Source organism: Scyliorhinus torazame, chromosome 3 (genome assembly GCF_047496885.1).
Source record: "Scyliorhinus torazame isolate Kashiwa2021f chromosome 3, sScyTor2.1, whole genome shotgun sequence".
Classification (NCBI taxonomy): domain Eukaryota; kingdom Metazoa; phylum Chordata; class Chondrichthyes; order Carcharhiniformes; family Scyliorhinidae; genus Scyliorhinus; species Scyliorhinus torazame.
This window is the reverse complement of record NC_092709.1, coordinates 14,999,331-15,026,498: the sequence shown is the minus strand read 5'-3', so window position 1 is coordinate 15,026,498 and position 27,168 is coordinate 14,999,331. Positions and strand designations below refer to the sequence as shown.

Here is a 27,168-nt window from a genome sequence, read left to right as displayed (position 1 = left end):
GCCAGTATTTAAAAATTTCCTTTGCCTCCGGCGTTCGTGCTTCCAGATTGAGCTTCTCTGGTTTTAGGCCTGCGTCCATCCTGAATCTAGTTTAGCCTCATAAATTGAGGTACCCTCAATAATGATGCTTAGAGATTAAACTGTAAAGAAGGCTTTATTAGGCTAATAACTATGCTACAGATTTGGACGAGAGCTGACTGCTATACAGACCATGAGGCAGGCCTTTATGTATGGCTCCCAGATGGGCGGAGCCAGAGGCGGAGTCCCCAGGGTTCCAAGCCTGGTCTTAAAGGGGACATCACCTTACATGATGATAAGGCAGTAACCGTTCATCACAGTTCTGAAGGCCTATCTTGAAGCTAGGCTTTGTACTCCTTGATCGACATGTGGATACAGCTCCCCTTCAGCCTCAAGGGGGGGCGATTCTCCGGCCTCGGTGCGCACTCGCTCGGGCAAAGCGAGACCGGTGAATAGTGAGAGAGGCTGAAAACGAGAACTGCGCCAGATGCCAAACAGTTTGCGATACAACCGGCCCGCTGCCATAGGCGAAATCGGGATCTCGCCGTAGCGTGGCAAGAAACCAATTATCACCACTTAAGCCCTATTTCCATACAATGAATGAGAGCCACCCCATATCCAATGGCCTCCCATGATTCAATGGCCTCCCCAGCAAGTGGGCAGCATGGTTGCACAGTGGTTAGCACTGTTGCTTCACAGTGCCAGGGTCCCAGGTTCAATTCCCACATGGGTGACTGTCTGTGCGGGGTCTGCATGTTCTCCCCATGTCTGCTTGGGTTTCCTCCGGGTGCTCCGGTTTCCTCCCACAGTCCAAAGATGTGCTTGTTAGGTAATTTGGACATTCTGAATTCTCCCTTAGTGAACGGCGCCAGACTGTGGCGAATAGGCAGTGTTAATGTAAGCCTACCTCCGACACTAATAAAGATTATTTTTTAAAAAGTGGTCACGCTGGCACCGATTAGTACTCCTTTTGAAAAACGTGAAGCTGGCAGAAGAGCTTCTGTGGGGAGCCGAGGAGGTGAGTAGCCATCTTTGCTCACAGGCAAAGAGCTCGAGGGCGCTGGGCTTTCTGCCCCATTGTTCGGTGGGGTTGGGGACACTTTGGAGGTGGGCCGCCATGGGAGGGGAGGAAGGGGGAGGGGGGAAGCGCTGGGCAGACAACCACGCCCGGTGCTGCCATAGCAACCCTAGCCCCTGCCTGTTTGTCCCGCTGACCACCCATAACCCCTACCGACTGTCAAGGCCTCTGACCGTGTGGCTGAAGGCTATTGCTAATAGGGAATTAGCAATCGTGGTTCAGTGAGCACTTCACACAACCCAAGTGAATTCCCGTTGATGGGAGGGCCATGTAGCATGTGGGAGTCATTGCCTAGCATCCTAATCACATCTTGATGCATTGACATGGTGCTTTAACACTGCGGGGGGCAAGACCACTGTTTTTGAAAACTCACCACTATTCGTAGAATTCCCCCTATACCAAAAAGGGCCGACATTCTAAATGGTGATCAGGGATTCTCACTCCCCAACTCCGATACAGACTTCAGTGGGTGCTATTCAGGTCAAGCTATGTTTTCAAGTTATCCCCCGGTATAACCCATACTTTCACCAAAGATTTCATCTACTTACAACTTAGTAGCATCGTTCCTGGGTCCCGCATTGCTAAGTAAGTAAAGTAGACTTTGGAATAACCACTATTTCAGGTTAAATTAAGTTATTTTATTATTATATTTTTTCTTTTAAAAGCTGCAATTACTGTCTTTACAGAAAGGTAACACGATCTTGCTTCTGGATCCTTCTGGTTGGTTGACGGGACCTTCAGGCCCACCTTGACAATCAATCTTCTTTTTAAAGTCTGGTCTTCTTTAGATGTATTCGCTGATGAGCTCGGTTGCTGTGTCCTATCTTTCCCATGTACCGAGCTGTGAGAGCTGGCTCTGCTGGCTGTCTCTGAGCTGACTCTGAGCTGAATTTGCCTACTCTTTAAATTCTAGTCTTCCTTAGATGTATTAGCTATTTTAGCTCAGCTGCTTTGCGCTGTCTCTTCCCCATGGCCGAGCTGACTGTAATCTGACTCTGAGCTGCTTGTTCCTTCTCTGCTTCTCTCTCTTTCCCTCTGAGTTCTGGTTCTCGTTCTGGTAGTACCTGCCCTGGTCTCTGGGTTTATATATTTTTCTAACAGTTATCTAGTTTTTATGACTTTATTGTAAAGTAACTTATTTCACTTTGATTGTAAAAAGTATCTTTGATCAAAACCTTCTAATCCAACTAAGTATTCATTTTGACATGACTTCATCTCATAGATCTGATTACATTGTTTCCTTTGTGATGTTCAAAATGCTTTGGTTTCAATAGAGGTGTGAATTTTAATTCCTGTCATTTCTATAGTTTTATTTTCCAATCGTGTCCTCAGCTCATAATTTTGACTTTGATTTTGGCTTTGAATTATGTTTCTCGTAGACTGATAGTCTGCAGTTTTCTTTAACTTACCTGGTATTAGCAAACTTTCACACCTAGAATTATCGCCAAATTCAACTGAACCCCATCTGTTCTTTTCCAGCTGCCAACTAAGATTGTTACTTTCAGTGAAGGTGTGAACCATTGTTTTTGGCTTCATTCAAAATCCTGTTTGTCTTGTTTGTTAAGCCTGCTTGACCAAGGATATCTGCATTTTACAATCCTGCTCTTTGCAGATGCTGTTAACCCTTTGTGGGATCTTTCCCTGTATTCTCTCATGTTTCTCTCAGACCAGATATTGCCAGACTTCCATGTTTCAAATGACACATCTTTCCATATTTTCAATGACACCACACACACAGCAACCAACATCTGAACACCCAGGGGATGGGGCACAGCTCCAGGGACATGTCCATGGCCGGAGGGTGTGTGTGTGCTACGGAACGGGGGGAGATGCCTGGAGAGATGGTCCAAGGGTTCGGAGGTCAGCCAGCATGGTGAAAGAAAGTGACAGAGGCATCATACTAGTTGTGCTCAAGGGTTTTTAGTGTGTTGCAGGTGTCCAACAACTCCCCACTCCCATTGCTGCCGCCCCACCCTCCTCATCCCCTACCTGCCCCCCATCACCCTCTACCCCTCGCCCATTCCCTCAGTGATCCTCGGCGTGCTTAACCTTCCTAGCTCTACCGCTACGTCTAGGTGTTTCCGCAGGATGCACATCAGAGGTGGAAGCAGCCAGCTGCTTACCACATCCCGTGGTCTTCGATGCCCCTGGCAGGCGCCCTCTGGGGGCGGAGGGCCATGGCGCACTTGTCGACGGCACATGCACAGCTGTGCCACCCTGTCCCGTGTGCTGACCCCGAGACACGGCCTCATCAGGGGTGTGGAACTTGGGGGTGCTGGTGGCCACAATACCCACAATACCCACTCTATGGGACGGGTCTAGGTTGGCACCTAGCACCCCCTCCTCCCGGTCGGTGTGCTCAAAGGGTCTCGGGTATTTCACCTCAGGATGGAGGGGCAGCTGGTTCGAGCCCTGACTGCCCCTTCACCTGGCTCTGGCGACTCCCGCTGGCTGCACCATGGTGTCGATGCCCTCGGTGATACTCCTCAGTGATTGGGCCACGCTCTGCAGAGACTCGGCAATGCCCACCTGCGGCTCGGACAAGCTCCGCAGCGCCTCATGAAGGTCAGCCTGGTACCGGGTAACATCCTCCAGCGAGGCAGACATTCTGCCGAGACCCTCAGCCCTGGCCGTCACCGACTGCACAACGCCTTGGACACCTTCACTCATGGTACCGACGTCGTGCATCGAGCTCTCCACTGTGGTCGCCACCCTAGCAGTGTTGGCCTCTGTGCCAGGCATTGCCGGCGAATCCTTCTGCACCCGTAGCAGAGCCTACGACAAGGAGGAAATAACTAGATCACTCGTGTTCCAGATACTAAAACACCAGTGTTCCAAGAGGACCATTTTATAAATGTTTACTCCACATCTGCAAAATAAACTGCCTGAAGACACCACCTGCTGGATTTGCATCACTGTCTACAGCCTCTACAATGTCTGCTGCTGCGTGGCTGTTTGCAGGGGGCTTTGCTACAACAAGCACTGGCTGTGGGCCTCCATTCCTGAGAAAACAGAAAAGAACCAAATGTCAAACACATTCATGTGCTGCTTGCCTTGAAGTGAACTCAGTGAGGTGCTGCGGACGCTCAGTGTGTGAATGTCATTCAGCCGGACCGCAATACATAACATGAACATTTCACTGCTGATCATGAGCAGCTTGATTCGTGGCACCCGCAAGATTATTATAGAATGGAGCATCGACCCCACAGGACAGAAGCAGACAATTAGACGCAACTGCTCAACGCCAATGTTTCCGCACAAGCCTCTGCACTTCCCTCTTTGTTTACTTCCACCAGCATAACTCTCCTTCCCCTTCATTCATCTTCTTCTTGAGTTCCCCGTCCAATAGCAGTTCCTCGGCAATTATTCACCGTATCTTGGTGAAGTGCTCTGACGTTGTTTATTGTGGGTGGGGGAGGGGGCAGCCTCCCAACACCACAGATAGCCAACTGAGCTAACCGACCCCCATGTGATTAGCAACCTGACCCTTAAATTCATCCATTCAATTTACCTCGATCACCTCTTGTGTTAGAAAGTTCAACATTCTAAAAAGCCTTGAGATGAAGACATGCCTCCTGAAATTCCTATTGAATTCATGAGTGGCCATCTTGTATCTATGAGTCTTACCGTATTACATCTCATATGTGTACTATATACAAACAGTGGTGACTACCACAAGAAGTCAAGTGAAAGCCCAATGAGAATAACCAGCCCAGTCATACTGTAATAAATGTTAAAGATTATGACCGGGATTCTCCCGGAATTGGTGGGGCGGCCCGTACCGACGCCAAAGAGCGGCGTGAACCACGCCGCCGTCGAGCCGCCCGGAAGTTGCGGAATCCTCCGCACTTCCGGGGGCTAGGCCGGCACTGGAGGGGTTGGTGCCGCGCGGGCCAACTGGCGGAGAAGGGCCTCTGCCGGCCGGCGCAAGTTGGCGCATGTGCAGGACTGCCAGCGTGTTCTGCCGCATGCGCAGAACCGCTGACATGTTTCCTGCACATGCGCAGGAGTTTCTTCTCCACGCTGGCCATCGCGGAGCCTCACAGAGGCTGGCGCGGAGTGAAAGAGTGCCCCCACGGCACAGGCACGCCCGCAGATCGGTAGGCCCCGATCGCGGGCCAGGCCACCGTGTGGGGTCCCCCGGGGCTGGATCCCCCCGCTCCCCTCCGAGGAACCCTCTAACTGCTCTCCAAGCCAGATTCTGCCGGTATGGACCATGTCTAATCCACGCCGGCGGGACTGGCCAAAAACGGGCTAACACTCAGCCCATCTGGGCCTGGAGAATTACCGGCGCGATCCCCGCCCCTGCCTAAAAACCAGCACCAGAGAATTTGGCAGCCGGCGTCGGAGCAGCGGCAAGGGATTCACGCCGCCCCCCGCCGATTCTCGGTAGGGGAATCCCGCCCTATTTTTTTAACTTAAAGAAAAAATAAATATACACAAACAGGACTACAATACTTCAACACACTTAAGTAACTGAATCATTCGATATACACACAGTTTAGGTAGAATGTTCCCCGAATTCCAAAGTATCTCTATGACCCTTGTACTCCTTAAGACTTCCCCTTTCCCCAAACAACATCCAAATTAACTAAATCTATCAGTCAAATCCAGCTTATAGTTACCACACGATACAGTGTAGATAGTCTGGGAAATGTCTTTTCCTGGTCCAGGGAAGATATTTGAATTGCCTTTACGAAAGGTTTTTGCACAACCTTGACTCAGACTGAGTCCAGAATTCTCTGGCTGTTGGGATCCTCTTTTCCCACAGGCAGTGCACACCCTTCTGCGGGTTCCCCAGCCACGTGGGGTGTCATCAATGGGAAATCCATTATCCATTGGCTGGGGGTGGGTGGGAGGTGGGGGGGACCGGGTGGAGGGGGGCCGGGGGGGGGGGGGGGGAGGACCGGAGAATCCCGCCCTTCAAAGATACTCTAGGGTCCTGGCTGTTAGATGTCTAATTCACCTCTCTGGTTGCTAGATGTAAATTGCCTCTCTGTTTCTGAGGGTGCTGGCAACTATATATCATTTGCCTCGACACCTGCATCTGGTTACTTTAAAAATCACATCTCAATATGCCTTTTGAATGGCAGCTACTGTTATCGCTAATGACACCTGTTGCTGGGCAGATCGCATCCCATCATGCATCGTTACAGGCATGTTACTGCTGTTACTAGGCAGATTTCTACCCGTTGCTGGGAAGATTTCAGGGAAAAGTAAACTTCTAAGCATTGCTCCTGGTGATTCACAGAAAGCCATAAAAAGAATCCTTGGTCCACCCCGTAGCACATCCTTTTCAAGTGACCAACCCACTGTTTTGTTCATTATTGTCTCAATGGTGGACTCTTCAGAGCAATGTTACTCGCACCAAGTGGTCCTGGGATTACCTCAGATTTCCCACTGAAATATGAATAAAAATTCAGTTGGTCTCCATTCTCTTCCTACTGCATGTTTTCTTCAGCATTCTAACTCAGTATCTCAGAGCAGTTCAGAGAGGAGGCAAATGGAGTTTAATGCAAAAAAATGTAAGGTGATTCATTTTGGAAGGAATAACAGGAAGACAGAGTACTGGGCTAATGGTAAGATTCTTGGTAGTGTGGATGAGCAGAGAGATCTCGGTGTCCATGTACATAGATCCCTGAACATTGCCACCCAGGTTGAGAGGGTTGTTAAGAAGGCGTATGGTGTGTTAGCTTTTATTGGTAGAGGGATTGGGTTTCGGAGCCAGGAGGTCATGTTGCAGCTGTACAAAACTCTGGTGCGGCCGCATTTGGAGTATTGCGTGCAATTGTGGTTGCCGCATTATTGGAAGGATGTGGAAAGGATGCAGAGGAGATTTACCAGAATGTTGGCTGGAATGGAGGGAAGATCTTATGAAGGAAGACTGAGGGACTTGAGGCTGTTTTCGTTAGAGAGAAGAAGGTTAAGAGGTGACTTAATTGAGGCATACAAGATGATAAGAGGATTAGATAGGGTGGACAGTGAGAGCCTTTTTCCTCAGATGGTGATGTTCAGCACGAGGGGACATAGCTTTAAATTGAGGGGAGATCGATATAGGACAGATGTCAGAGGTAGGTTCTTTACTCAGAGAGTAGTAAGGGCGTGGAATGCCCTGCCTGCAACAGTAGTGGACTTGCCAACACTAAGGGCATTCAAATGGTCATTGGATAGACATATGGACGATAAGGGAATAGTGTAGATGGGCTTTAGAGTGGTTTCACAGGTCGGCGCAAAATCAAGGGCTGAAGGGCCTATACTGCGCTGTAATGTTCTATGTTCTATGAATTATTTCCTTCAGGTTATTACATTTTATTTTCAGGGTTTCGACATTGTGATAGATTTGCTTAAGGAACACGCTGTTTGTTTTGATGTTTTCTCTGCGATCATTCTGTATGTTTGTGCCGTTGCCTACTCTGCCACATCAATACTAATTACTTTAGCTCTGTTGATGTAGCTACTTACCCCCAACTGCTCCCCGTCAAAATCTTTCAGGCACCAGGCAGATTAACCTTAAGCCATTCTGTCTGCACTGTTATGCACAGCAGGGTGATTGGCAATGCAAAACCACAGTACAATTACACCTGCAGCTGCAGATAGCTCTTCAAATGTACCTAAGACCACCTCAATTGTAAATTAATTCAGCTGCGGAAGTTAGAAAGTGATACACCATTTCCTAGAATGTGAATACTCTTTCCTTTCATATCTGTGATTATTGAGACAACTGGCATTTCAATTGTGCACTTAATATAGAAAAAAAGCCCCAGGGTAACTTGTGAAGGGAGGAGGAGGGTTTCCTCTGGATTTGCACCCGCGATCTTACCACAAAGTACCATGTCGATAAGACCATAAGACATTGGAGCAGAATTAGTCCACTCAGCCCATCGAGTCTGCTCCGCCATTCAATCATGGTGATATTTTTCTCATCCCCATTCTCCTGCCTTCTCCCCAAAACCCCTGATCCCCTTATCAATCAAGAATTAATCAAAATACTCAGTGGTTTGGCCTCCACAGCCTTCTGCGGCAAAGTGTTCCACAGATTCACTACCCTCTGGCTGAAGAAATTCCTCCTCATCTCTGTTTTAAAGGATCGTCCCTTTAGTCTGAGATGGTGTCCTCTGCTTCTAGTTTTTCCTACAAATGGAAACATCCTCTCCGCATCCACTCTATCCAGGCCTCGCAGTATCCTGTAAGTTTCAATAAGATCCCCCCTCATCCTTCTAAACTCCAACAAGTACAGACCCAGAGTCCTCAACGGTTCCTCATACGACAAGCTCTTCATTCCAGGGATCATTCTTGTGAACCTTCTCTGGACCCTTTCCAAGGCCAGCATATCCTTCCTTAGATACGGGGCTCAAAACTGCTCACAACACTCTAAATGGGGTCTGACCAGAGCCTTACACAGCCTCAGAAGCACACCCTGGTCTTGTATTCTAGCCCTCTTGACATGAATGCTAACATTGCATTTGCCTTCTTAACTGCCGACTGAACCTACACCTTAACCTTAAGAGAATCATGAACAAGAACTCTCAAGTCCCTTTGTGCTTCTGATTTCCTAAGCATTTCCCCATTTAGAAAATAGTCTATGCCTAAATTCCTCCTTCCAAAGTACATAACTTCACACTTTTCCACATTATATTTCATTTGCCACTTCATTGCCTACTCTCCTAGCCTGTCCAAATCCTTCTGCAGCCCCCTTTCTTCCTAAATATTACCTGTCCCTCTACAGATCTTTGTACCATCTGCAAGCTTATCAACAGTGCCTTCAGTTTCTTCTTCCAGATCATTAATGTATATTGTGAGGGCAGCACAGTGGCGCAAATGGTTAGCATGGTTGACTCACGGCGCACGACGGTGGACAAGGATAAGAGTGGTCCTAGGGTGAATGTGCTAAATTGGGGGAAGGCTAATTATAACAATATTAGGCGGGAACTGAAGAACCTAGATTGGGGGTGGATGTTTGAGGGTAAATCAACATCTGACATGTGGGAGGCTCTCAAGTGTCAGTTGAAAGGAATTCAGGACCGGCATGTTCCTGTGAGGAAGAAGGATAAATACGGCAATTTTCGGGAGCCTTGGATAACGAGAGACATTGTAGGCCTTGTCAAAAAGAAAAAGGAGGCATTTGTCAGGGCTAAAAGGCTGGGAACAGACGAAGCCTGTGTGGAATATAAGAAAAGTAGGAAGGAACTTAAACAAGGAGTCAGGAGGGCTAGAAGGCATCATGAAAAATCATTGGCAAATAGGGTGAAGGAAAATCCCAAGGCTTTTTACACGTACATAAAAAGCAAGAGGGTAGCCAGGGAAAGGGTTGGCCCACTGAAGGATAGGCAAGGGAATCTATGTGTGGAGCCAGAGGAAATAGGTACTAAATGAATACTTTGCATCAGTATTCATCAAAGAGAAGGAATTGGTAGATGTTGAGTCTGGAGAAGGGTGTGTAGATAGCCTGGGTCACATTGAGATCCAAAAAGACGAGGTGTTGGGTGTCTTGAAAAATATTAAGGTAGATAGGTCCCCAGGGCCTGATGGGATCTACCCCAGAATACTGAAGGACTGGAGAATAGCCAATGTTGTTCCTTTGTTTAAGAAGGGTAGCAAGGATAATCCAGGGAACTACAGGCCGGTGAGCCTTACGTCAGTGGTAGGGAAATTACTGGAGAGAATTCTTTGAGACAGGATCTATTCCCATTTGGAAGCAAATGGACGTATTAGTGAGAGGCAGCATGGTTTTGTGAAGGGGAGGTCGTATCTCACTAACTTGATAGAGTTTTTAGAGGAGGTCACAAAGATGATTGATGCAGGTAGGGCAGTGGATGTTGTCTATATGGACTTCAGTAAGGCCTTTGACAAGGTCCCTCATGGTAGACAAGTACAAAAGGTGAAGTCACACGGGATCAGGGGTGAGCTGGCAAGGTGGATACAGAACTGGCTAGGTCATAGAAGGCAGAGAGTAGCAATGCAAGGATGCTTTTCTAATTGGAGGGCTGTGACTAGTGATGTTCCGCAGGGATCAGTGCTGGGACCTTTGCTGTTTGTAGTATATATAAATGATTTGGAGGAAAATGTAACTGGTCTGATTAGTAAGTTTGCAGACGACACAAAGGTTGGTGGAATTGCGGATAGCGATGAGGACTGTCAGAGGCTACAGCAGGATTTAGATTGTTTGGAGACTTAGGCGGAGAGATGGCAGATGGAGTTTAATCCGGACAAATGTGAGGTAATGCATTTTGGAAGGTCTAATGCAGGTGGGAATATACAGTGAATGGTAGAACCCTCAAGAGTATTGAAAGTCAGAGAGATCTAGGTGTACAGGTCCACAGGTCACTGAAAGGGGCAACATAGGTGGAGAAGGTAGTCAAGAAGGCATATGGCATGCTTGCCTTCATTGGCCGGGGCATTGAGTATAAGAATTGGCAAGTCATGTTGCAGCTGTATAGAACCTTAGTTAGGCCACACTTGGAGTATAGTGTTCAATTCTGGTCCCCACACTACCAGAAGGATGTGGATGCTTTAGAGAGGGTGCAGAAGAGATTTACCAGAATGTTGCCTGGTATGGAGGGCATTAGCTATGGGGAGCGGTTGAATAAATTTGGTTTGTTCTCACTGGAACGACGGAGGTTGAGGGGCGACCTGATAGAGGTCTACAAAATTATGAGGGGCATAGACAGAGTGGATTGTCAGAGGCTTTTCCCCAGGGTAGAGGGGTCAATTACTAGGGGGCATAGGTTTAAGGTGCGAGGGGTGAGGTTTAGAGGAGATATACGAGGCAAGTTTTTTTACACAGAGGGTAGTGGGTGCCTGGAACTCGCTACCGGAGGAGGTGGTGGAAGCAGGGACGATAGGGACATTTAAGGGGCATCTTGACAAATACATGAATAGGATGGGAATAGAGGGATACGGACCCAGGCAGTGTAGAAGATTGTAGTTTAGTCGGGCAGCATGGTCGGCACGTGCTTGGAGGGCCGAAGGGCCTGTTCCTGTGCTGTACTTTTCTTTGTTCTTTGTTCTTGTTCTTTTGTCCCAGGTTCGATCCCTGCTCTAGGTCACTGTCCGTGTGGAGTTTGCACATTCTCCCCGTGTTTGCGTGGGTTTCGCCCCCACAACCCAAAAGATAGGTGGATTGGCCACGGTAAATTGGCCCTTAATTGGAAAAAATAAATTGGATACTCTAAATTATTTTTAAAGAATTAATGTATGTTGTGAAAAGTTGTGGCCCCAGCACAGACCCCTGAGGCACACCACTAGTCACTGGCTACCATCCCCATTCTATGCCTTCTGCCAGTCAGCCAATCCTCTATCCATGCCAGGATCTTACCCTTAACACCATGGGTTCTTAACTTAACAACTTCTGACAGTAGTGGATTATTTCTGTTAGACTTCTGAACCTGTCCTGTGGTTCGAGGAGTATTTTTGACTTCTTCGAAGGAGAAAATATTACCTCTCGAACTATTCATTGACAACTCGTTAGGTAAAAATAATCTAGAGCATCCATCAACGTTCCCATGGAGATTTGATTGACGATACTTTATTGTGTATGAACGTGCAGACAACAGCAATGCCCATCTCTACGTCCTGCTCACTGGTATAGATACCCGTGTGAGGCCCAAGTATCGTTGTCAGTGGTCATTGATTGTTAGTAAAGTAAATTTACTTCCATATAGGTATTGGTAAAAATGTTTGATTCCGAAAATGATGCCCAGAGCTTCCTTCTCTATCTGTGCATGGTCCATTTCTGTTTCGTACAAGGATCTTGATGCAAATGCTATTGGCTTCTCTTCACCATTGGGCATGATGTGAGAAACCACAGCTCCCACCCCATAAGGTGATGTATCACAAGCCAGTTGCAAGGGTAACTTCGGATCACAAAGTGTCTCAGGACTTCTGACTTTAGTAGTGCCTCTTTAGCTTGTACGAAGTCTTTCTCGTGCTGATCCACCCATTTCCATTTCCTGTTTTGACACAATAAGTTATGTAAAGGCTTGAGAGTAGTTGCATTTCGGAAGGTCTAATACAGGTAGGGAATATATAGTGAATGGTAGAACCCTCAAGAGTATTGACAGTCAGAAGATCTTGATGAACAGGTCCATAGGTCACTGAAAGGGGCAACACAGGTGGAGAAGGTAGTCAAGAAGGAATACGGCATGCTTGCCTTCATTGGCCGGGGCATTGAGTATAAAAATTGGCAAGTCATGTTGCAGCTGTATGGAACCTTAGTTAGGCCACACTTGGAGTATAGTGTTCAATTCTGGTCGCCACACTACCAGAAGGATTTGGAGGTTTTAAAGAGGGTACAGAAGAGATTTACCAGAATGTTGCCTGGTATGGAGGGCATTAGTTATGAGGAGAGGTTGAATAAACTCGGTTTGTTCTCACTGGAATAAAGGAGGTTGAGGGGCGACCTGATAGAGGTCTACAAAATTATGAGGGGCATAGACAGAGTGGATAGTCAGAGACTTTTCCCCAGGGTAGAGGGGTCAATTACTCGGGGGCATAGGTTTAAGGTGCGAGGGCCAAGGTTTAGAGGAGATGTACGAGGTAAGTTTTTTACACAGAGGGTAGTGGGTGTCTGGAACTCGCTGCCGGAGGAGATGGTGGAAGCAGGGACGATAGTGACGTTTAAGGGGCATCTTGACAAATCCATGAATAGGATGGGAATAGAGGGATATGGACCCCGGAAATGTAGAAGTTTTTAGTTTAGACGGGCTGCATGGTCGGCGCAGGCTTGGAGGGCTGAAGGGCCTGTTCCTGTGCTGTACTTTTCTTTGTTCTTTGTTCTAGTTGCTCGATTAGGGACAAACCTTCCAGAATAGTTTAATCAGCCCAAAAACAATTGAAATTCATTTACGTTTTGAGGTTCAGGACCCACAGTTATGGCTTTTAATTTTGAAGGCGGTTTGTGCAGTCCCTTTGCATCTATGACGTGTCCCCAGTGTTCAATAGATTTGAAGCATTCACTTTTATCCTTCTGCATTCGTAGTCCGTCATCCTCCAGTCTCTGGAGTGTAGCATCTAAATTGTGAAGATGCTCGTCTTCATTCTTTCCACTAAGTAAGATATCGTCTAAGTACCACTGGGCTCCTTCTAGTCTGAAAAAAAGATACCCCTGAGCTCAGCCTGTTTCCTTCTGAGTTTTGGAACATCCCCAGCTCTAAGCTACTCAGTGCTCCCTGTAGTGTTCCAATTTTTCCAGGCTGTGCACATGGCGAGCTTCTTTTCAATGTTGTTTCCTCCGAAATCTACCTGTAAATTTCTGTTCCTTCAGTGAATGCTACCGATATTTGCACACACCCCACCCCCCCCACCCCCCACCCCCAATCGCCAGCTTTGATGTAGCAAATGCTTTAGCTTCTTATTCCTGCGCACAGATCGAGGATTTTTCTGTATTTTATTTTAGTCCTCCGGGAGTCTGCCAGTGTGTTCCAACTTCCTTGTCGCCAGTTGTCTTTGTGGTACCTTTAAAGGACCAGGAAGGCACAAACAAACAAGACCGTTATTGGAAAGGTGTTCACTCTACAGGCTGTTACGATTGGCAGCCTGTTTGCCAGCGCAAATAGCCAATAACATCATCAATACATCACGTGGTTGGACTCTTAAAGTGACCTTGTTCCAATTGGGAACAAGCATGAGTACAAAAAAGATTGCATGGATAACATTTATCAAATGTAAAGGAGAGATTGAGGAGGGAAAGGATGTGTCATGTCCTTCCTGACTTTGGCAAGGGCATCTTTTGTGCAGCAGGAAGGATTGGAGCTGGATTGGAGGGACTTGAACAGCAAGGTTTGGGGTGGACTTCACATCCGTAAATGTGGGTCAGCAATGCAACATTATCGCTCCATTTTCCAAAATTATAGAAGGTGAGCGGGCAGGGAAATTGGCAGCTGGGGCCCCATTTTGAAATTGCTGGTTGACAAGCTTGTTAATGACCCAATCATGTGAAATTCTTCATTGCTGGACTTTTCGGGCATGAAAAGGTTTGGGAGTTACCATGACAACTATGACGAGGCAGCATAAGGGTGAAGGAAAAGGCCTACTGCTGGGACCACGGGTGAATCGAGCAGCAGATGCTCCTGGGGAAGATTGCAGCGTCTGCATGTTTTATTTTGTACTCATTTTTGACCATTTTGAGCCTCTAATAAACAATAAAGAAACATTCGGAGGACAGGGGACTTCTATAATTGTATTTTGTGAGTAACTTGCTGTTCATGACATTGCTCCTCGACCACATGCCATTCCAGCCTGCATCTGCTTCCCAGGTCCTCCTGGAAAGTTATGAATGGATTGCAGATAATGGATCTGTGGGAAACAGACGCAGGCACAGAAGCTCTCCTTCGAGGAATTGACATGTGGAAGCTGCAAGGTAAATATTAGTTATAATGCTTCCCAGAGACCCTGTCAGGACTGCTCTCTAACTTTCAGACAGGGGTCCCTTTTCTAGGGATGGGATGGTCTGTATTGGTGTGGGTCTGTGCAGGGGGTTCCTTTTAGAAAGGGTTCCTGTGGGGGTCTCCTTATTATAGGATTCCCGGTGGTCCCGGTGGGGAGGGTCCCTCTAATACAGCGGTCCCTGTGGGGGCCTCCTATTACAGGGGTCCCTTGGAGGGTCATCCTAATACTGGGGCTACGGGGGCGGTGGGAGGGGTGGGACGGATCACCCCCATACTCGTGGTTAGGGGGGACACCCAGGAAATACGAGGTGGAGAGTTGTTGTGCGGTGGGGGTGGCGGATGTCAGGGCTGATTTGCCATGGGGGAGGGGGGCCAGAGCCGACTTGAGTTGCGGGGAAGGTGTGGCTGGCCGCGGGACCTCGCTTTTGGGACGTCCGCTCAAGATGGTGGTCTGATAGTGGGATTCCCTGGGAATCCGTGTATTCCACGGCATGCATAAATTTGCATGGCGTGGAACATTGTATTGCATCCCACTTTATGACCACAAGGGGATGGTAAAACTGGTGCAATTCAACTCCGGCAGGAAAACATAGGGTGCGTTTCTCCGTCCCGCCGCACCAGATTTCTGGTTGAACATGCCGTCGGGATTCTCCATTACGCCTGCTGGTCAATGGTGTTTCCCATTGTGGGGCAGCCCCACGCCGTCGGGAAACCCCCGGGCTGCCGGCAGAACGGAGGATCCCCACAATGGAGAATTCAGCCCATTGACTCCCAAATGGAGAATACTGCCCCTTTGGCGGGATTCTCCGTTTTGATTCTCCAGGAAAACTGGCGTAAAATGGCCGAGGATTCCCCATTTTGCTGGGGGCTAGCAGGGAGGCAGCGTAGAGCTCGCAGCTCTAGCTGCCGATACGGTCCTGAGCACTTCCGGTTCTGTGGCCGCGCATTGCGGCAGCCTGCAGCCGCCACGCCGTGCTTTATGGCGGACTCAGCCCGCAGACGAGCCAAAAGTAGTGCCCCCTTTCGGCCGCTCGCACACCCCGGACCGCCAGCCCACAGTGCCTCCAGCCCCGAATGAAGCCCCTTCTGCCCGCGGATCGGCCCTTCCCCGACTGTGACGGCACCAGACTGAGTCTGCAGCCGCCACGCGAGATTCCCGGACGGTGTGAGCACACATAACCCATGCCGTCGGGAACGCAGCCGGTCAGGGATGGAGCATTGCAGGGCAGGACTGAGGAAATGGCCTGAGGCCGTGGATAATCGGCGTGCCGTACTCCTGAGTACCCCGCTTTTCAGGCGACGGAGAATACAAAAAACGGTGCCGCTCCCAATTCTCTGCCCCATTGCTGAATGCGATTTCTGCGTCGGGGAGCGGAGAATCCCGTTCCTTGTCTTTGAAAGGTACCAAAGTGGTGGCTTTACATCATTAACGTTGCTGACATTGATCATAATGAGATTTGACACTTCTGAATCTGGAGGATACACTGTTGGATTTTTAAACCGCAATTTATAATATTGACAAAGTATTCATTGTGTGGAAGAATTGTGGATTGCTCAGCTTCCTTTCCAAATTCTAAACTAATTTCAGGGCAATTCGAACCACCATTAAAATGGCGCTAATTCAAAAGATTTAATCTAACCAAGAGTCTGTGCAATGAGCACTCGTGTGAGATTTGTAGCCAAATAATGAAGCTCGTTAACTATTAAAAAAACCAGGGTAAAACATTTAGAAAGGCTCTATCCGGGGACTGTCTAACAGGCTAATTGTTTTCTTTTAATTGCCAGATATCCGTGGAATTCAGGACTTTCTGGACAAAGCTTCTCAGCAAGGGATGGATGTAGCTCTGCAAAAGGTGGAAAACAACATCAACAGGATGATCAGTACTATGTTTGCCACGATGCGCTTGGAAGAGATGAACCGGTATCGTGACACACTTCGACGGGCTATTCTCTTCCTGAGTCCACAGACAGCAAAGGCTTTTGTTTCTCAGGTAGGGGGGGCAACAGCTTGTATTAACACCCTCTAAGAATCACACCGTCTTGGTAGCTGAAACCAGTTTCTATTGTGCTGTTTAATTATATTAAAGCAATCTGAGGTATGTCATATTTCGTGGCGGGTTAGGTGTCAGAATTCCTATTCTGTGTTCATTGTGCTGATCAATGTGTACTCAGTACTTGGTACAGTAAGAAGTCTTCCAACACCAGGTTAAAGTCCAATAGGGGCAACACGGTAGCACAAGTGGCTAGCACTAGTTTCCTCCCACAGTCCAAAGACGTGCAGGTTAGGTGGATTGGCCATGATAAATTGCCATTAGTGACCAAAAAGGTTAAGAGGGGTTATTGGGTTACGGGGATAGGGCGGAAGTGAGGGCTTAAGTGGGTCGGTGCAGACTCGATAGGCCGAATGGCCTCCTTCTGCACTGTATGTTCTATTAAAAAAAAGTCCAACAGGTTTGTTTCAAACACTAGCTTTCAGAGCACTGCTCCTTCCTCAGGTGAATGAAGAGGTATGTTCCAGAAAAATATATATAGACAAAGTCAAAGATGCAAGACAATGCTTTGAATGTGAGCATTTGCAGATAATTAAGTCTTTACAGATCCAGAGATAGGGGTAACCCCAGGTGAAAGAGGTGTGAATTGTCTCAAGCCAGGACAGTTGGTAGGATTTGGCAAGCCCATGCCAGATGGTGGGGGATGAATGTAATGCGACATGAATCCAATCAGGGAACACTTCAGCAGTCAAGGGCATTCAGCCTCTGATCTCCGGGTAAGCGTCCTCCAAGGCGGCCTTCAGGACGCGCGACAACGCAAAATCGCCGAGCAGAAACTTATAGCCAAGTTCCGCACACATGAGCACGGCCTCAACCGGGACCTTGGATTCATGTCGCATTACATTCAGCCCCCACCATCTGGCCTGGGCTTGTGAAATCCTACCAACTGTCCTGGCTTGAGACAATTCACACCTCTTTAACCTGGGGTTACCCCTATCTCTGGATCTGTAAAGACTTAATTACCTGCAAAAGCTCGCATTCAAAGCATTGTCTTGCATATTTGACTTTGTCTGTTGTAAGACTTCTTACTGTGCTCACCCCAGTCCAACGCCGGCATCTCCACATCAGTACTTGGTGTTAGTAGCATGTTATTTGCAACAAGTTTGTCCAAACCTAGATGATGTCGCATCCTTACGTTCAGATAATGGTGTCCACGAATTAACCATTTTGAATCTCTCCATCCATATCTCAACAGGTCTTGGGTTTTCAGGTTAAATATAACTCGTAGTGTCAGTAACATGTGGCAGCAGAACATGAATCCTACACTGCCTCCATTTGTATTTTCTTCTTAACCTGCGAGAAGAACATTGGTTGTTAATTGCAACTAGCATGTCCAGTAGTTGATAAGTCACCAGGACCAGATGGGGTACATCAAAAGATGCTGAGGGAAGTAAACGCAAAATTGCAGAGGTACTGGCAACCTCAAATCCCCCTATGCTAAGGGGGCAGTGCCAAATGACTGGAGTATTGCAAACGTTATAACCTTGTCATAAAACGGTGTCACAATAAACCTATCAACTGAAGACCAGTCAGTTGATGATGGGAAACCTGTTCTAGAAACAATAATTTGAGACAGAATTAGCAGTCACTTGGACAAGTGTAGGTTAATTCAGGAAAGCCAGCATTGATTTGTAAAAGGTAAATTGTGTTTAATTGCTTTCATTGAGCTTTTTGATGAGGTTAATAGAAAGGGTTGATGAGGGTAACACGGTTGATCTGGTGTATATGGACTTTCAAAAGGTGATTGATAAAATGCCAAGTAACCATCTTACCAGAATTAAAGGGATAGTGGCAGCATGGATAGGAAGTTAGTTGAATGACTGGAAACAGAAGTAGTGAACGATTGTTTTTTAGGATGGTATAGTGGGGTTCCCCAGAGGTCAGAACTAAAATCACTGCTTTTCTCGATCTAAATTAATGATCAAGACTTTGGTGAATAAGGCACAATTTCAAAATCTGCAGATGACACAAAACTTGGAAAGTTTTGAGGGGGATAGTGATAGACTTCAAAAGGACATATACAACAGGCTGGTGGATTGGGTGGACACGCGACAGATTAAAATGTAATGCAGAGAAGTGAGAATTGATACATTTTGGTCGAAAGAGCAAGGAGAAGCAATAGAGAATAATGGGCTGGATTCTCCGCCGGCGGGATGCTTCGTTTTGCCGGAAGCCCGGGGGTTTCCCGATGGCGTGGGGCTGCCCCCACAATGGGAAACCCCATTGACCAGCCGGCGTAACGGAGCATCCCGTCGGCGTGCTGAACCAGAAATCTGGCGCAGCGGGACGGAGAATCCAGCCCAAAGAGTATAATTCGAAAAGGGGTGCAGAAACATCGAGACCAGTGGGTGTATGCGTGCAAGTCATTGAAGATGGCAGGACACGTTGAGAGCAGTTAATAAATGATGCGTCACTGTGGGCTAGGGCACGGTCAATTCCAGTCCCACTGGACCCGGAGTCGCAAAACAACTGAAGTTAACAATGAATTCTTAGAAGACGCCCAAAGTCTTTGGTCTTTGGCTGCCCAATACCTACAGTCACCAGGTTTGTAAATTTAAACACAATTAGTTTTTATTAATAACAAGAACTATAATTCAATAGACAGCAAATAAAACTGGTGAACTATTATTTAATTCCCAACTCATCTTCTTTAACTCATCCCACCCTCTACACACTCGCATGGCAGTCAAACACACAGCAGAAAGAGGGGTGGAAAGAAAAACAATATGAAGAATAAAAAGATAAAAGTCTCTGTTTCAGGTTCACATCTTCCAGTTTGATTAATTTTTTGTCTCAGCCTTCAGTTGGATGAGGTCTTTACTTTCAGCCTATCATGGTTTTCACTGTCAATTCATCAGGATCTCAAGACATCTCTGCAGATTCAGAAACCAGCAGACAGAAACCTGTTGTGGCGAAAAAGAGATAGAGAGAGAGCAACTCACAGCCTCTTATCTCAGCATCCGGGTGCCTTCTGTTTCCTCCCAGGGACCTCTGCAAACCTTCCACCTGACTGAAGCCAATCAGTGTCTGTTGCCGGGCAGAAAACTGTCTTTGGCCAATCCATTGGCCACCAGCCAACCAGTCGAACCGAATCATAGAATCATAGAATTTACAGTGCAGAAGGAGGCCATTCGGGTATTTGAGTATGCACCGGCCCTTGGAAAGGGCACCGTACCCAAGCCCACACCTCCACCCTATCCCCGTAACCCAGTAACCCCATCTAACCTTTTTGGACACTAAGGGCAATTTAGCATGGCCAATCCACCTAACCTGCACATCTTTGGACTGTGGGAGGAAACCTGAGCATCCGGAGGAAACCCACGCAGAGATGGGGAGAACGTGCAGAGGAAGTGAGGAGCTCAAAAAATTGCAAAATAGTACACACTGTGCTATGTTGACTTATGAGAATGTGCAGACTCCACACAGACAGTGACCCCTCTTATCTCTCAGGTGCCAGAAAGTCTAAGTTCTTTTGTTAAAAATCTAAATCTTCATAGCACAGTGTGTACTATTTTGCAACTTTTGAGCGCCTCACTTCCTCTGCTCGACTTAAAGGTATCTGTCTATTAAACATCCACGGACCAAAAATGATAACGACAAAGTAAAAGAAATGGGAAATAAAGGAATGAGCAGGAGGGGCCCTTACATAAAGCACACAATATCATGTGCTTTATTAATGCAGACATTTGTACAAAAGCAAAGAAGCCTTTGTAAACCTATGGTTTGGCCTCAACTGGAGCCCAGATCTGAGGAAGTATTTGAAGGCTTTAGACAGAATTCAGAAGACAGGGTGCAGAAAAGATTTATGAGAATGGTTCCAGGGATGAGGGACCTTCAGTTAAGTGAATAGATTGGAAAGGCTGCCGTTGTTCTCCTTATAGCAGAGAAGGCTGGGAGGCGATTCGATAGAGCTGTTAAAAATCACCAGCAGTCTAGACAGAATAGAGAGGAACTAGCCACTCGTAGAAGGTTTGGGAAATAGGGGGGGGGCACAGATTTAAGGTGTTTTTTAATTTTTTTGTTCATGGGATGTGGGCTTCGATGGCTGGGCCAGCATTTACTGCCCATCCCCGATGGCATTTAAGAGTGAACCACATTGCTGGTAATCTGGAGTCACATGTATATCAGACCGGGTAAAGACAACAAATTTCCTTCCCCAAAGAGCATTAGTAAACAAGGTGGGTTTTTACGACATTCGGCAATGGTTTCATGGTCATCATTTTGACTTCAGAGTTATTTTATTGAATTCAAATTTCACCAGCGGCTGTGGTGGGTTTCGAATCCGGGTTCCCAGAGAATCATCAAAGGAACCAAAAGCGACATGAGGAAAAGTATTTTTACAGGGGGAGTGTTTACGACACTGTTTGAGAGTGCGGTGGAGGCAGGTTCAATCATGGCTCTCAAAAGAGAAAAAAGATTGCAGGGCTGCATGGAAAAGGCAGAGGAATGGGAAAGCTAAGGTGCTGTTGCAAGAGGGTCAGCACAGGCTGGATCGAATCGGCTCCTTGACCTGTGTTAAGTCTATGATTCCTTGATTTTTGTTTATTGGTAGATTGCTCTGGCACTGGCTGGGGGCGGGTACTCTGGATAGACCGACCCCATCTCCGGCAGGTCCTGTAAAACACATTTATGATTAGACAGTGGACTGGGGGGGCCGGGGGGTGAGGGGGTGCGGGTGGGGGGGGGGGGGTGAAGGGGAGTGGGGGGCACACATGTGTCATGGGGATCCACGTCTAAGCAGGGTCTCACTTACTCTCCCACCGCCGAACTCCGCCTCGGCAACCTCCCTTTCCTCCGGACCGCCGTCCACATCCTGTGCCCTCTGTTAGGGCAAGGTGAGGGACTGCAGTTCTGGTGGTCCCCCTCCGGTCTTCTCCCGCTCCCGGCGGTTGTGCGCAGCCTTTTTCTGGGGGAGGGGTGCAGTAAAACAGCACTGTTACCACGTCGGTGCCATCACTTTGTCTCAAAACCGGAGAATCCAGCCCTTAGTCTCAGGAACGGAGAACACGCTGCAGAAATTCAGACATTCTGGGCATCCCTTGGACGCATCGAGTGGCAATTACAACAATCTGAGGTGATCATTGGTCGATGGACAGGTGTGGAGCACGGAAACAGGAACACTAGGAAATGAGAAACAGCTTTTCAAATTGCACTGAAAGCAGTAAATCCTTAAAAGAAATAATTGAACCCCACTTGCTCACAAATATCCTAACAGCGAAGAGAGAGGTGCCTGTCTGTCCCGCCCCCCCCCCCCCCCCCCCCAAAGTATAAAAACGAGTATTTTCAAAGCACCACTAATGTAATGAAATGTCCAATTCCTTCACAGGGATGGTGATCAAATAATATTTTGATACTGAGTCACATAAGGAAATATTAGAACATGAGGCAAATTGACGATTCTATACTAATTGTGTTTAATTCTATCCAGATGGTGGGCATTAGCTGGTGAGCACATATAAACAGACATATAAATGGGCACAGATTAAAACTGCATTATTGGTTTAGGAGGTAAATGCGTATAATGTGTAACTCTGTAAATAAATGCAACAGCGTATAAAGATTGGCTCCAGTTCTATAATTCAGCACTGCCTTTCTAGATCAGGTTACGAATAACCTGCTTTTAAGGAGCGATTTAAAGGAGTGATATTGGGAGGTGAAGAGTATCAGGGAAGAAATTCCAGAGCTCATTGCCGAGACAGCTGAATGCGCGGCCACCAACGATGGAGTGAAGGAAATCCAAAGTGACCAAAAACCCAGAATTCGAGGAGCGAAGAGACACCAGGGACTTGTGAGGCGGGAGTGGCTTACAGAGGTCAGGGAGGACCGAGTGTGCGGGGCGATTGCATCACAAGGAAAATAATTTTAAAAGCAGTGGCGATGGAAAAGTGGAATTTGGTGCGGGTCAGGATACTGGCAGCAGTATTTTGGATGAACTCAGGTTTCTCGAAGGTGGCGGGCACAGGTCCTTAGCTCAGCAGCATGTTTCCCTAAACGCCATATCAGGCTCTTCAGCCAGTGAGGAGCAGTGGGGACAGCCCAAGCACATTAATTTGAAACACATTCTGAAGACTCTGTAATGTTCGTGTCGGATATGAGACCCCGAGTGGTCAGTCGGTGAATTACAACACAACCATGCGATCATCACAGACTCGCCCTCAGAAACAGGTGGAAATACATACAGGGGTCTATTTGTGCCAATCAAGTGCCGTAATGTTCCTTGAATGAGGCAACATTGTCATGGTGATGTGTCCATCAATATAGAGAGCTTAGAAAACTGGCTTGATCGGTAATATGATAAATTATTCTCTGACTGATGATCGCAAGGCGGATGTGCCACCTACGAGAGCAGCGACCAACAGAGAAAGCGGACAACAGACCATTCTGCCGCATCATCGCTGCCTGCGCAATAACTTCCTAATTTGGCAAAACCAACCCTCACACGGGATTTGCCACCGTTGCAAATCGTGGCCCACATTTCAGGACTTTTCTCGAAGACCTGAAGCTGCGGTTTTGAAAGCTTGTCTCACTTTTCCGTGTTGGACTGACTGAAGGACATTAGCCTGAATTTTTCAAATTGGACCATGCAGGCTAGCATGGTAATTATGTTTCATTTCTGTACCTCTGGATGGCGATTCTGACCGCAGAAATCATTTGACCTATAGCTCAACTGAAGCAAATTAAGTTTCAAACCAATTCTTTGCATCCTGTGAGAAGAAATGGACCATTTTAATTTCACAGTTTAAATGATTGGTCACAGACTTCTGCTGGTTTGACACTTGCTCAATAGTGGCACCTCTGGCCAATTACGGAATGACAAGTCAAAAGGAGATGGGCAATTCCCAGTATTCGGTGTGGTTCATTGTCTTTGGATTAAGCTTGTTATCGAAGAGCAAGTTTGTTTTCTGAAGGTTCCAGAGAGGGCCTTTGATAGAATATAAAGTCACTGAGAGATATCTGTGGCACTGACTGTTTTTAAAGTTGTTTTCCGATAATAATGGGCAGTACGGTGGCACAGTGTTTAGCACTGCTGCCTCACAGCGCCAGGGACCTGGGTTCAATTCCGGCCTTTGGTCACAGTCTGTATGGAACAAAGAACAAAAGGACAATACAGCACAGGAACAGTCCTTTTGGTCCTCCAAGCCTGTGCCGGTTATGAAACCACCCTTGGCCAAAAGCCTCAGCACTTCCTAAAAGAACAATACAACACAGGAACAGACCCTTCTGCCCTCCAAGCCTGTACGGTCATACCAACCTTGAAGTTTGCACCTTCTCCCCTGTCTGCGTGGGTTTCCTCCGGGTGCTCTGGTTTTGTCCTACTGTCCAAAGTTGTTAGGTGGATTTGCCATGCTAAGTTGCCCCTAGCGTCCAAAAGATTAGGTGGGGCTACTGGGTTACGGAGATAGGCTGGGGGTTATGGCTGTAGGTAGGGTGCTCTTTCAGAGGGTCGTGGCTGACTCGATGGGCCAAATAGTCTCCTACTGCACTGTACGGTTTCTGTGATCATCTGAACAGGAGTGGGCCATTCACGTCCTCGAGCCCTGTTTTTGCCGTTCAGCTTGGTATTTCAAATCCATCTACCTGCTGGTTCCATAACGATTAATGTCCTTACTTGAATAGAATCTGTCAATCTATTAAGGGGTCGGCACGGTGGCACAGTGGTTAGCACTGCTGCCTCACAGTGGTTAGCACTGCTGCCTCACAGTGCCGGGGATCCGGGTTCAATTCCGGCCTTGGGTGACTGCCTGTGTGGAGGTTGCACTTTCTCCCCGTGTCTGCGTGGGTTTCATCCGGGTGCTCCGGTTTCCTGCCACAGCCCAAAGTTAGATGAACTGACCAGTTTTAATTGCCCTTTGGTGTCCAAAAAGGTTAGATGGGGTTACTGGGTTACGAGGATAGGCTGGATGCATGCGCTTAGGTAAGGTGCTCTTTCAGAGGGTCAGCGCAGACTCGATGGGCCAGATGGCCTCCTTCTGCTCTATGAATCTATAATCTCCATTTTGAAATTTTTGTTGACTTAGGGTGGAGCTTTCCAGACCCTCCCACTGGCAGTATCTTGAGATCCCGCCGAAGCCCACCACTGGGGAACGAGCCAGCCACCCAAAAGCCCATAGACCTTGGAGGGACAGGAAGATCCCACTGGCAGGCAGTGACTTGCTGCTTCAGCCATGGGTAAACCCGCCTTGGGAGAGGGGGAAGAGGTGGGGGGCTGCCGGGGAATCCCAGCTTTAGTTTCAACGGCATAATTTTCTTTCCATTAATGTAATGAAAGAGCACTTGAAGGGCTTTATTCAATTTAATGCTGTCCATTTTAAATTTTAATTGGAAACCTATGAAAGTAGCTGCAAATCTTCAGTCTGGTGTAAAAAGGACCCTATGCTGACTGGAGTCTTGAATTGATTTCTTTCAGTTGAAGCAAGACCTTAATTTTACACCAAATGGGGAGGGTGGAAGTTCAGGTGGAGTTAGAGGGGCTCTTGCAAGCCCCTTTTCCACCCAGATCTGACTGACTGCGGTTTTTAAATCGTAGTCAAGAAGGACATAGTCCCAAAACCAGTGGGGTCTGCTTCAGGATTGGGGTCCGGGTAGCATAACTGGGACCTAATCTGTTATTTCAACCTGAGGCTTGAGCAGGGGAGGGGAGAGACGCTGATGGGAACCCAATGAGGTATATTTAAAATGTATATTTTTGCGTCTTTTCAATGAGGACCAAGGAGGGACTTGTGTTGAGCCTCATAACTGCACCTTGGGCCAATTTTCTTTGAGCTTTCGTCTACCCTCCCTTGTTGGGGATTCTCTTCCCAGGTTTGACGACAAACTTCTTTAGGCCCCAGGATGTTTCAGTGCCCGCGCACAAGCCTGGCAGTGATTCCAAACTTGCCGGTGCAGCCCGGGAACTGAAATCTCTGGCTCACGGCAAGCAACCCTGTGCTTACTCTTAAATCCTTACCTAGATTTGTCCACACTGTAGTGTTGGCCTGAAGCCTCCAGCAATTGAAGGTTATTCTCTGGGACAGAACTACCAGGAATCCCGGAGATATGCCAACAAATCAACCTCCAACAACAGCACACTACAGAAGTGACACACACCAATGCAGTCCATTGTCCCCCACAAAACAGATGGAAGCCTTCAGAGTAATTGGAGATGAGAGTGACGAAAGGCTTGTTTGGCCAACAGTCAAGAGTCACCCCATTGGGTGATGGGTGACCAATGGTTGGGGTGTGGGAGGCAAGTCAATGGAAGAAGGATGTCCGGTAAAGAAACCTTCAGGAATATTTCCAACCCTGCATTGCATTGGCAACCCTACCTCCATCAGTCTACCTATCCCACTCTAAGTTTTGTTAAAACCCCTCACAAATCGGTTGGGGAAAGTGAAACCTCATTTAAGACGGGGCACAGGAGGAATTTCTCCCGGTTGTTAGCCTCTTTCCCGGTGAGCACTGGGAGGCCGGCTCATTGACTATACTCATTGTGGCCTCAGCTCCATTTTCCTCCCTACCTCCCCCCCTCTGTTCTGACTCCTTTGTCAATCAAGAACCTGTCCAGCAGCCTTAAAAATATTTAATGACCCAGCCTTCACTGCTCTTTGGGAAAGAGAGTTTCACAGACACACTCTTAAGAGAGAAAAAAATATTATCCTCACCTGCATCTTAAATGGGAGACGTTATTTTTCTAAACTGCCCCCTAGCTATGGTCTCTCCCACAAGGGAAAACATTGGCTGAATGTGGAAAAACTTACTCTGGTCCAAACCGACAGAGAAGGTAGGTTTTTGCAGATAAACTGCAAGTCATAAAGAGCAGAACCACCGCTTCGTATTGGCAAGAATCCAAAGGGTTTATATGAAACACCATGCAATAAAATCTTCAATGCAGTTCACTGCTTGAGGTAATATGGCAGATAATAGTGTCAGCTGACTGGCAATTAATCAAATGTTATAAAATAGGAAGCCATAAAACGTTAGATGATACCAGGTTTTAGTCCTGTCGATCGGGGAGGGTAGTGCATAAACAATCATGAAAATCCGAAACCGTATTTTTTTTAAAAACTGCTTTTGCTGGTCTCTCATATTTGTAATGTGGAATGTGGCATGGTTAAAAAACATTCATGGATTCTTCAACATCCTCCACGAGATCACAGGGGATGAGAAAACACCTTCCAGCAGTGGCCCTTTCAACAAAATGCCACATTCTGACCTTCATTTAGCATGCAGATAACCTTTAACTGGAAAGGTTCCAGTGTGGTTTGAGTACAAATGACTTATGACAGCTCTTCAAGACCACGTTCAGAGACAGACAGCAAGCGTGCCTTGCCGTCCTTCAAGATATTCGTTCCCAAAAGGTGGCGTGCCACAATAACAGCAGCCCAGAAGCTTCAGGCATTTCCCGGTGGCTATTTTCCTCTTCTGGAGAGTTAGCTGCGGGTTGCAATCTGAGGTGTCAGAATTGAATAGGAACAAAGGTTCCTCAGCAATTCCTTCAGCGTCTGTGGGGAGAAGAATACGGGCGGAATTGTTAACTCTTTTTCTCTCTTCATCCATGACCAGACATGTTGAGTATTTTCTGCTTTTAGTTCAGATTTGCACCACCCGCAACACCTTGGGCGGGATTCTCTGATCCAGAGGCCAAGTGTCGACGCCG

At 47.4% G+C, this 27,168-nt stretch overlaps 1 protein-coding gene across 2 annotated transcripts in view; it reads left to right on the top strand.

Moving 5' to 3' along the window:
* Positions 1 to 27,168, top strand: part of grid2 (glutamate receptor, ionotropic, delta 2) — a 1,370,357-nt gene that overhangs the window by 922,617 nt on the left and 420,572 nt on the right. For both annotated transcript variants that reach the window (XM_072495324.1, XM_072495323.1), the window contains exon 4: positions 16,267 to 16,472. In XM_072495324.1, the coding sequence (XP_072351425.1) occupies positions 16,267 to 16,472 (206 nt within the window). The remainder of the gene's footprint in view (positions 1 to 16,266; positions 16,473 to 27,168) is intronic.